The 12,280-nt window shown below is 39.7% G+C and overlaps 1 protein-coding gene across 1 annotated transcript in view; it reads right to left on the bottom strand.

The window, feature by feature from the left end:
* DGKI (diacylglycerol kinase iota) overlaps nucleotides 1-12,280 on the bottom strand; it is a 212,287-nt gene that overhangs the window by 13,257 nt on the left and 186,750 nt on the right. Inside the window, 2 exon segments of the mRNA XM_040561335.1 lie at nucleotides 1,089-1,209; nucleotides 2,663-2,700. Of these exon segments, the coding sequence (XP_040417269.1) occupies nucleotides 1,089-1,209; nucleotides 2,663-2,700 (159 nt within the window).

Genomic DNA, 12,280 nt, shown 5'->3' with positions numbered 1-12,280 from the left:
AAAACAAACATTAACAGATGGATTATTGCCTCTTCCTTTACTATGAGAAGTGTTTTTTTCTCCTCTCTGTACAGTTTCTGCAGTAACTTTCAAGCATTAGCTAACACATTCCATTTGTCAGAGACAGTCTCTGTGTTTAGTGCTAAGACTTCTGATGAATTAATATATCTGATTCTGACACCCAAAAGTCAAAATAGCCATTGATATTTTGGAGAGGGATCAGAGAATACTTACAAGAATGTTTAAAGGACTCAAAATCATATCCTGCAGAACAAGAGGATGATCACTGGACTGTAGCTCTGCATTCAGAGCAGTAACACTGTTATTGTCTGTATCTGTATCATTCTCCAGCAACCACTGAACAAGATTACTGCAGTTCCACCAGGCAGAGACTCTACTGGGTGTACTACTGCCTCAAACATATGTACACACACAAACTGTTGTATAGCCCTTGTAAGCATGCCTGCAATCCCATTACTGACAAAAATAAAGAGTCCAAAGGAAAAAAGGAACATGGCAAGATCATAGACTACAAATATATATACTTAAAATAGAGATCATAATTTTTGTTATGAATCTTGAATTTAACCGAGACATAATATTGGAAGGTTGGAGAGGAAACAAGGCAAATTTAGTCAAGTGCACGGTTTCCTAAGCAGAGTATTATTAAATACTGAAATAATATCAATGATAGCAGGGGCTCTCCATCGCTGTAAATGTTTTAATAGAGATTAGATGCTTTCTACAACAGATGCTGTAACTGAAAAACAAATTAGTTCAGAGGAGTCCCATGCCAGACATCAAGCTAGAGCATCACACTGGGTCTTCACAGCCTTACAACTGATGCAACTGTGCAAATACCTATTCTCCTCAAAAAGCATAATTACTTTAGTTTCCCTTTATCTGGAGTCGTCGCTGCCATTGCTGATACATTCCAAGCCTCTTGCTCACACGTGCTGCAGATGGGCATTTGGCTGAGGGTGACCACAAGGAGTGCGGGCACTCCCAGCCATGCTGTGCTGTGCAATTTTACCTACTGACACTTGGCTGAAGTACAGCTCTCTGTGGGTTTGCCCACTGTGACTCACCATGCTCCAGGATATATTTCACAATCTCGCCGTGCCCAGTCTTGGCAGCGTGGTGCAGCAAGGAGCCATGGTCGGGTCCTTGGATTAACAAATTGGCTCCTTTTTTACAGCATTCTATGAACTTGAAAAAACAAATAAACAAACAAAAAAATGCACACACAGAGAAAAATATGATAAGGAAGGAAAAGCAGAAAAACAAATATGCAGGCAAATCATTTATTAATTCTTGTAGGAAATCAGTACAACAATGCAATGCAATGCGATGAAATATAATATTACTTTCAAGTCAGCTTTTAGACCTCAGTGAAACATATCTGAAACTGGAAGTATTGACAACTATATGGGTTAATAAGACCAGGTCATATTTCCTGAATAATGAGGCATTGCTGCTCTACAAGCAGTGAGTTACTGCTTGCTAGCAATGCTTACAAACCCATGTTCAGTGAAGTTGTTGGGATATTTAAAAATATACATATTTGATAGGAAATGTTGGTTCATCTGCTGAAAATTCCAATTTTTCCTCACTAAGGGAGGCATACCCAAGGCAAACGCTTTCTGAATAAACCAGAAAACTCAGAAATCCACAGGGAGCTGGAGTTGAGCTGCCCCAGATCTCCCTTCTCACACACTCTACCTTGTCCAGGGCCCTCTGGGGGGGGAAACACTATCCAGGGTAAGAAGGGACATGGAACACCCACTGGTTAGCTCTCAGAATTGCTGCAGACTCTGTGGGGACTTCCAAGAAGCAGAAACTGGACAATATTTTTATGACTGCTTGTTTGAGGAATGCTGCCTAGGTTCTGCAGCCACCACAGCCAAGGAGGAGGTATGGAGGGTGCACCTGCAGGCAAAGAGTTGGACTAACAGCGCTGTCATTTTTACAAACGGCTCCAAGCTGGCTTTTCCCAGATAATATTGCAATCATTAATCACAGCCTTCATCCAAATTCTGGAGCATGTTTGCAAACCCTGACTTGGCTACTGAAAAACACGGCCTGAATAAATGTCAGACTTTGGGAACAAAACTTTTTAACACGGGTACCTTTTCCTCCCAAAGCAGGGTACCAAAAACTGACAATACCAAGATACTATCCATTTTGAGATGTCCATCAGACCATAAGACACTAAACCGAGTTTCACTCTACCTGATCCTGTCACTATGTAGGAAGAAGTTAAGATGTCTCTAACAACTCTAGTGACTTGGCCACCCATATCACTACACTAAAATATCATTTACCGTGTAAGGCTGCACCAGATCTACCCGGTTCAGTGCTGCCTCTGCTAGTAGAGTAATTTCCCTGTTAGTAACTGACACATTGCTCCATACAGTGCACTATGGATCCTAGGCTGAAAGGTGCTGCCTAACACCAGATCCTATTCACTCAAATTTCACACCTCACCTGACTGATGTGTTCCCCCAATATTTGAGGTTTCCTGGAAAGGCTGTAAAATGGCATTTGCCAGCAGTCCCTACAGCAGTCTATTTATGTTCTGAGCAGAGGTGTGACATAATTTACAGTATATCAGACCTGCAAATAGCTGTGAAAACATGGACACTCAGTGCTCTGTGCTTACCTTCAGCAGATCACCAGCTATGACTGCCTGTAAAAGTGCTGTAAAAGACAAACAGAAAACTAACGTTAGGCAGAAAGTATTCTGCATATAGCTTCACAGCTGAGAACATACCTCACAGTATGTCTGGATTAAGACAAATGCCTCAATCCACTTGTGCACTCATATACTACCAAAATTGAAGAGGACCGTGGACTGACACGTGGGGAAGGCAGGAAGATTGCCCATGTTGCTCAATGCTATATGGATATCAAGGCAGTGTTTCCAATGCTGCCCTGGAACTTCATGCTTCTGTCTGAATTATTGCCTTGAAGCACTTTAGGGAATTTTCAAGTGTTCACAGGGTGGGCCTGCGACCCTGGCACATGAGCCTTAATTGAGGACATCCATGTCAAACACGAGGAACCTGAAAGTCCATTCATAGTGATGGTGAAGTGGTCAGTCAGTGTCAAATACAGAGTCCCAAGTCACAGATGACTGAGGGGCAAAATAGAGCTTTCTTAATATTTATTTGTATTACAAGAACATGTTGATGTGCCACCTCACAGCAAGTCCCACCAGTTAGGTAGGCAGGGTCAAACACAGAACAGGAGTCAGTCCCCACCCTTTGTCATGTAAAGGGACGCAGAAGGAAAGAAAGACAAAGCGAGGAAAAGGAAACAAGGGCTCACAGCAAGGCAGGGCAGAGCTGTGAATAGAGCCCAGGTCTACTCACTGCCAACACCTGTTTGTCCCAAGTCCAGGAGAAATAAGTTGGGCAAGAGCCTGGGCCTCTGTATTGCTCTGGGTATAGGCTGCACTCAGATAGTAACGCTACTGGTAGAAAGCAAGTAACCACCTTTTTTCTCCTTCTTGCTGTCATAATATTTATAGTAAAAACAATTATGACTAGTCTTTCTGGGAAAGCAGTTATTTGGTTTGCTGATGCAAAGAAGAAGATGCAAAGAAAGCTTTAAACATTTGCCTCAGTTCATAACTTTTCAAGTGTGCCTAACTCCATTTCTACCCTCAAGTCTAGGCAGCGCAATCAAGTGAAGCATTTGCTCAAGTATCATCCTTGATAAAGGTGCCAAAAACTCAAGTAGGGAGGAACAAGGGGGAAAGAAAGCCATGGTATAGACTTGCCCCTGAAAAATAACACACAGGAACTGCACAGTGTGAATTTCATGAGGAGCTTGTTACAGCTCCAGAAGTGACAATACATCCAAGCTAAACACTACAGAAGAATAAGGGTATGCAAAGACGACTCAACAAATGTCCCTTTCTTTGAAAACACCTGGAGTTGTGTGTGGCTTTCAGTGGTCTCAGCAATGCCTAATGCCCTGGTCTCACAGCAATGGGAAAAGAAAAAACCCAGTCCAGCTAATTTCTGATTCAGGAAACCAGGAGCTGCAATCACAGGTAATTCTTGTAACATTGGATTTTGGGCTGTTTTACAGTGATCATAAGTTAAACTAAGTCCTGTAAATCCCCTGGCATCTGTTGGGGGCTAGGGCACACTGCTTTTAGGAATGGAAAAACACAAACACCAGCAGGTAAGATAATGAACTGGAAAAATACATAAACATTTTTCCTCAGATTTCATTTTCAGTGGGATACAGCTTTTTTTTTTTTTTTTCTTTTTTTTTTCCTTCCCAGCATTTCTAATACTGGCTCTGCACAAATTAATACAAGAGCAGAATGTGGCCCTTGCACCATTCATTTCATCTTTTTCCACCTTAAACACAGATCGGATCTCAGAGATACTGTTATTGGGTGGGCTGCTGCAGTCTAGGATTGTATAATTATTCTGCTCTCCTCACACGTGTAGAAGTCAAATGAATTGGTGACATAAGCTTTTCATTGCCATCTATATCCAGTATTTTAAGACACAGTTGCCCTGAAATTACTTGTTAAGAGACAAAGATGCACTTTTTCATGCAAACCAGAGCTGCTAGTTAAGGTTAGAGCTCAGAAAAGACAGGAACGAGATCTAGAAAATTATGAAGTCAAAACAAAAGCCTAATAATCTTCTACATTGAGTACTCGTAACCAGAGGTTGGTCTGGTGATATTAGGATAAAACAGCTCTAAAACACATGCAACAAAATGAAACCAATCTTTTCCTATATTTTCTAAGCATCCAATCCAGCAAAGCATTTAGGCAGGTACTTAGCTTTGAGCTAATCACATTCTTGTCACCAAGCCTACCTTCAAACTTAATTTTAAGTGCTTTGTTAGAGTAGAGCCTATTGCATAAATGAATACATTACAGATCAACAAAACCAACAGGCATAACAAGTAGATTAGACTACTGTGAAATAAGCCACAACACTGGAAGACTCGGAAGCTATTGAACTAGAAATGGGGAAAGGTTTATCAGAACACTAACCCCAATAAATTCAGATGGGACTGCTGGGCATATTCAGGAGGAGGGTGAAGATAGCAAAAATCATCTGATTGTAAAAGAAGTGGTTAAAACAAGCAAGCAGATGGTATTGACAAGAGAGATGAATGAGAAATTGAACAAAAACATTGTTAACATGCAATGCCAGGCTACATTAAAATTAGAAACATTAAAATAAGAATGGTTTTATTTCTTCTGAGCAACACTGCACCACTCGTGTAATATATAACATGAATTATGCAATTGTTTTATATCATAACGTACCTTCAGGTCTTAAGAAAGCCTCAAAAATTACTTGATTTAATAAATATTTAAATCAAGTCTTTTTTTTTTTCTCTGCTTTTCCTGAGACAAGCGTTTGTCATGACTAATAGAAATGTTTTATTAACTTTTTCATTTATTTAGCAAGCAGATTTATTGCTGATGAAATGTGTCAGCTTGACAAGACTGGAGACTGCAGTGTTCTGTCCATATAACTAGGAATCACTCAACCTGTCGCAGTGCTAGACACCCTGGGCTGCCTTCTCAGCAAAGTTCAACCCTCTGTATCAGTACACCCCTACAGATAGCCTCTATCCCATCTCTGCAGCTTCACCAACCACTCTGCTGAAACAGCCAGCAAATGTAAATCACTGACTGGGGTGATGGATCTTGACAGAGACACCTTACCTGATAGGATATGGACAGACAGAAATTCAGATTATGTGGGTAACAGCTGCTAGAGAGCAGCAACTTGGGGTGAATTTTGACACCTGGTTCTAACCACCTCTCTGGGCCAACTTACAAAAGGTGCTGCATTAAAAATAAAAACATAACAAAACATACATTTGACTCATAAATTAAATATTGAACCGTTACAAGTGAATAATGCACTAACAGGAAAAAAAAAAAAGCCAGGTTAAAAAGGCTACTAATTGAATTCTGGTAATTCTGCAAACTAGTGCAACTTGAGAAACAAAAATCACCTACCAGCACATCCACATAATAATACATTTCCTGTGGTATGTCTCATTCATGCTATTTCCATGTTAGCACACACTGTTTCTATTGGAAACAGCTATTTTTATTTCCTATTCTAAAAATAAATTTTAAGGTCACAGAGTTGTAGTAAACATTTTTGTTTCCTATTCATAGAATTAACCTACCAAGCCACAGTTGCTCCCTGGTTCTGCGTATGTGTTGGCAGCATTACAACTTAGCACTGCAAAACCAGTCATTAAACATTGGGAAGATAACAAAGTAACTTCAGATGCTCTGAGATACCTAGAGGAAGCTGGTCTCACAGAGCTGCCTGGATAGCCAGAAGAGAAGTAATCCTTCAGGGAAAGCAACTGGGAACTCCTGCAATAGCTCCTGTTGTGCATCACCCTCCACAGACAATAGAAGTTTTATGGGAAATGACCTCCCAGCTTGCAGTACCTAAATTAAGAGCTGAAATAAGACAGAGAGGGGATCCTTCAGGAGTGCATTATCCCAGGAGACATGCCTGATCACCTGCAAAAACAGCCAAGAATGGGCAAAGTGGGGCATCCTCCTTTTAAGTACTCCTTAAAATGAGGATGATACTCCTGGTACCAGGCAATGCTCAGGATATTTAGCAAGTTAGATAAATAATTGTTAGTGAGACTGTGATACCATAACCATCTTCCAGATTTTAATAGTCATACTGCACACTTGATTTGACCCTTCCCTGATCATAGTTGCAACTGCTGAAATTATACAAACTAAGCCCCAGTGAATACTGATAAAATCGTGTGGCTTCTTTGAAGCTATCACCACCTCCAGGGAATTCTTCAGTGAGGGTGTAAGGCGTGTCACTGGAGGGAGCAGAATTATTGAAAACTGCTTTAATGTATAAGTACCACACAAAGGAGTTGTCACGTCCATGAATAAAATGCTGCCAATTTGAGGTATATGAATTAAATGCACTGTGTGAGAGCAAAGTATTATTTATGATAATACATCTTAAAATGGGTTAAAAAATAGGAGGCTAATCATGCATCTGAACAGTGTATAATAATAAATAAGGAATCGTGCATTTAAGCACATGGGAAATTCTGTTGGGATTTACCTACTATAACTCCAACATGTAACAAAGTTAGGGCTGATAAAATCTTTAGCTCTTTCAAAAGACACATAAGATGGCTGATGATCTGAAGGGATCAGGACCTTGCAGAAACTTCAGTCAGACAGTGCCTACAACTATCCATTTCATTCTATGACACAGAACGTGGAATTAATACACCATCCACATTGCAGTACTGGGTATTTCTTTCTGGTTAGAGGCAGCTAATAAATATATTAGATGTTAGGGCTTTTCTGTCAATCCCCCTGAGTTTGAATCTTAGTGTGCAACACCATTTCCTGCTAGATTTGCTCAAGGGAACTCTTAAGGATCACCTCCTCAAATACTGCCTCACTCAAACCTTGCTGAGATTATAATGATAAAGAAACTGCAGCAGAAGGTGACATCATCAAATTTCTTGACAGTTATTAAACTTAACTTGGCCTATCATTAGCTTCCAGAACATTTCCAGCTCTTTATTACTGTAGAGGTGAAATGTGAAATTCGTAGAACCAGAAATTTAAAGTAATTACCGTTTTACACATTGAGAAGTTAAAACCAGACCCAGACTAGAAGGGTGTTTTACACAGCTGGATTCTTCTGAGCTATTAAAGATCAGCAATACAAAAATGATAAGAAAACAAGCTCTTATTCTTAACTTCACACTAGTTTCATAGAAATCAATAATACCTTCTATTTTAATCACTCAAAAAGCTAAGCTCTCAAGTGAGTGTGAAGTCTATATAGATTATCATTCAGAAATACGTTGTTTTCTCTATAAAACAACAATTTCCTTGTAACAGCTTTGTACAATCCAGTAAAGATCAAATGTAATACAAAAAAGTGACAGTAACATAACTTTCCTAGAAATGTACAGAACTGACCCTTTTTCTACTCTAGCCACAATCTTCAACCCTGGCTGGCAGAAGGTGGTCTGTGGACTACTTGCCTTCCAAGATAACTATAAAAACCAAGCATCTAAATTATACAGCAGAGCATACACATGACATATCTGAAGAGTCTGCCAGTCCCATAGACAGTTTTTAGGGATCCACAGCAAAGAAAGGTTGAAAAACTCTGCATTTGGGCTTTTACAAGCCAGTTACTTTATCCTAATATTTAATCTGCTTTTAAAGTTACAGGGAGAAAAAAAAAAAAAAAAAACTTTAAAATATGTTTGCCAAATTATCTACAAAATGGAGAAATTAAATTAAAAAATTAATAATGCTTTGTTGGAATGACTGCAAGCTTGCAGGTCTTTGATTTATAGAAAGTCTCAAGTCTTACCAAAGCTGATGATGCTTAAACATTTCTCTTTGAAGCTAAGCTGAGTGGAAAGAGCAATTAAATGTTTCTTCATGTATTTTATGCACCTGCAAGTACTGGAAGCAACTACTGGAGATAACGAAAAAGAAAAGTAAATGGAAAAAAGCCTTGTTGGTGGAGGGGTTTCCTAGATGCTGAGAAAAACAAACAGACAAAAACAAAAACAAAAAACACAGAAATAAACAGCTCTACATGGGTATGAGAGTCAAAAGACTAGCAAACAAAAATGTCCACAACAAAGCAAAATGTCCACTAGAAAGACTTGCTTGAACTTCTGCACAAGAAAATAACTTCTATATTCACTGAAACAGGACTTTGCATTAAGCAGCTGTCTGATTCTTACAACAAAATTTTCATCAGCTGGGCCAAAAACCTGCACCAAGCCCTAGTAAGGGATGCCCAGTGACATTGGAACCTATTATTACACTGGTGCACAACAGAATGATATTTTTTTTCTTACCGCTGCATATAGGAAAAGCTGTGTTCAGGCAAAAAATGCCCACTTTCATGAGAACACACTGTAAAATCTGCCACAGGAATCTGCCTGAACATAAAGCTGAGTAATGGTGTTTCATAGCAAGACTCTTGGGTATATCTGTCAGGCGATAACCTTGATCTTGTTTTCTTTTTATGCTGATTTTTACCTTCACATTGAACTAAAGCTCATATATTGCAGCAGAAAAAAAAAATCTTGCACCAAGCAGAAGAATATTTTTCTGTCGTTTTTGAACGCTGACAATTTTGATGCTGAGCAAAAAGATGGTTACCATACCAGCCTCACGTTTCAATACTTGAGAAAGAAGCTCCATTATAACCAAACGGGATATTTTGGCAGGGAATTTGATTGCCTGTAAGCCCAAAGAGACATCAGCTTTTAAAGGTATTTATAGCTAAAAATAATAATAACTAAAAAAAAAAAAAACCTCTCACTATCCCTTTTGAAAAGTTTATTCCTTACCGAAGGAGCCGTGTGGCATGGGAATTGGGAAGAGGCAAAGGTTTCTTGACTTCCTAGAGGAGTTATACCTCAGCCTAAAGACTGTTTAAAAACCATGATGGAAATAAGACAGGAAAAATATATAGAATTTAGTGATTTCTTGCCTAGGACACAGTGTTTCTCATGCTGACTACAGCAAAGATTGATTGATTTTGAAACTTTACAAAACGTATCTGTTTGCTGCCACTATACAGTACCCAAAAGAAACTGATGGTAAACAAGATTTCCCCACAGGATTTCAGCTTTGGGAAAGGCTTAGGCTTCTTAGAGAATCTGAGAGTTTCAGCGCTGGTCTAGGTAGCTCACGAGAGCAGTGCTGTGAGGCACTATTTCCGTGAAAGAAAACCAGATAAAGAGCCCGAGAGTTCAAAATCTTCCCAAGAGACCAAGAAAACACAATGCAGCAACCTGCTGCAACCAAAAGCTCAAAAGCACATCAGCTGAACAGCAGCCAGACAGAAGTCTGACAACTATTCAGCAAGGGGAATATTATGAAGGCCTTCACACAGCATCTCCAGCTAATCCATCATAAGGAAAAACGTGTGCATAAGCATACTGTCTCCTGTGGTTTAAGAGACACCTTTGAAGCATGCTGGACACCTGAATAAGTCATACTTCAATAACATTTATTTCTAGGATTGCACAAAGAGTTAGAAAGTCCTTCTAAACATTTTGGGTTGTCCTTTAGCTACAAAAGTACCACATCCTGTGCAAAGCCAAAGGAGAGAACTGACACAGTTTTAACTGCAGCTGTTTGGAAATAAAAAAAAAATCATGCAAAAACCATCCATTACTTAGGTGGTTATAAATATGCATTAAAAACCTTTTTTTCCTTTTAAGAATTTTAGATTTAAACAGCACACAGTATCAAAACACTGTTTAGAGAGGGGAAAAAAAATAACCACACACAGGCTTGCTGAAGGAAAAGAAAGGCCAAATTCTCACTTACACAGAAGTTCCTTCATAAAACTCTGGAAGGATAAAGAGGCTTTCAAGCAGATGTAAATTACACTCAAGCTGTCTTTAAGGCCCCATTTGCACTGTCAGCCTTGTTTAAAGGTAATTTGATGCCAATTAGAGTCCACCCTGAATTGTTTATGTGGCATTGGTGCTGAGCTAAGAGTGCAATTGAAAGTTAGGAATGGAAGTATTCAAACCCTAATGCTGAACTTTTCCTGCAAGACCATTTCAATCAGTTTTACAAAGGGAAAGGATGACCATAAGGAAAAAGGACTTCCTTTATAAATGGTCCAAAAAACCAAAGAGCAGTTGCAGATAAACTAAGTACCATCTGGCAGGCATCATGACTTTTTTTTTTTTTCTTTTTCCCATCCACCATTTTTATTTTTAAGCCAAGACAGGAACAATTACTGTCATTTTCAGGAGTGATGTGTTGGAAGAAAATGTCTCTGATCAAGCAAGAACACTGGGCAGGGAGACTTTGGCTGACTAATGCAGCCACTTTATCAGTAGAGTTGTATTACTTTGGCAGGAAGGGAGTTCTAGGTAAAATGATTAAGCAGTGATTTATTTTTTTATTTAAAAATAAGAAAGGGTAACAAAAAAGGAACAGTGTGGGTCATGCTATCCATGCTATCTCTCCCCCTTCCCTAACTTGGTGGACCATTCCTATCACAGGCACTCCCATTGCAATCCCTTCAGGTTTTTGCCCCTGCAAGGCTGGCTGAAGTGCCTTTGCCTAGGAATATCTAAGTAACTCATCTTCAGCAAATAGGTCTTCATAATAGGACTAATAATCTGAAAGTCAATTCAAGCATTTATTTGCTGGAGGAGGTCTTGGGTGGGTGGAGGGAATTGTTTTCCTCTTTTACATTAATACGGTTATCCAACCACAAACAGCATCACTGCCTCCACCAGAAACAAAAACCAGGAGTGAAGTACATTGCAAGGTTACCCAGGGCTTCTGCTTGAAAACAGGTGCCCTGATCCAGACAACACTTTCATTGCTCCTACTTCCTTCTAAGAGGAAAGGAATAAAGACAGCGGCCATCTGGAAAGAAACATTTCCCAGTTTTCCTCTACTAGTCATTCAGATGCCTACATCTGCCAAACCTCTCCCTCCTGCTGCCTACTGATCCCTCAGCCTGCTTAGATATAACAGGAGCTGGGGTGTGGGCACCTTTTAAAGATTTCAGACTAAGAGGATCTCCCTCATTCCTAGAGGAGTGGTTTGACAGAACACTTTCTCTTGCTCTAGGTGACATGGCTCTACATCGATCCCACCCTCTGCTGAGCTGAGAAGTGAATGAACAAATTCAGAGCAGATCCCCACACAACTGTTGGCTCAGCTGGCCACAGACAGACTTTCAAAACACTGTCCAGGAGGGCTTTCTTCCCAAAGTGGCTAATTAATCAAAATAAATACCTGCAGTCAGGACCCACCCTCCCCCCCCCCCAGCACTGTCTGATTTGCTCAGTGAAAGCATTCCAAGACATCTTAATATGTTGCTAGGTAAATGGCTGCAACATCACTCTGAAGAATATAGCTTCTCAGTTGGAGCTGTGCAAAACCATCACTCTCTTTTGATGGAATATGGTGTATAAAAGAGAGGTGCCTTTTTTTTTTTTTTTTTTGATGATTCTACCAGCACTGAGAGGTTTAGGTTCCTCTGGAGTTATCTGCTCTTCCTTTTATTCAGGATAGCAGGATATTTAAAAAATAAAAAACACAAAAAACTCCTGGAAAGACTGTTCTTTTGCAGACTATGACTAGCAAAATTAGTGGTCAGTAACTCCAAAAATAAGAAAGGATATTGACGGTGTGAAGGCCAGCTTCCTAAGGCTTCCAGGGAGAAAGGGAAATCCCCATGTGCCAGCAAGTGTTCTC

The sequence above is a fragment of the Cygnus olor genome, chromosome 1, assembly GCF_009769625.2.
Source record: "Cygnus olor isolate bCygOlo1 chromosome 1, bCygOlo1.pri.v2, whole genome shotgun sequence".
Taxonomy (NCBI): domain Eukaryota; kingdom Metazoa; phylum Chordata; class Aves; order Anseriformes; family Anatidae; genus Cygnus; species Cygnus olor.
Note: the sequence above shows the minus strand (reverse complement) of the source record. Positions and strands in the feature narration are given on the sequence as shown.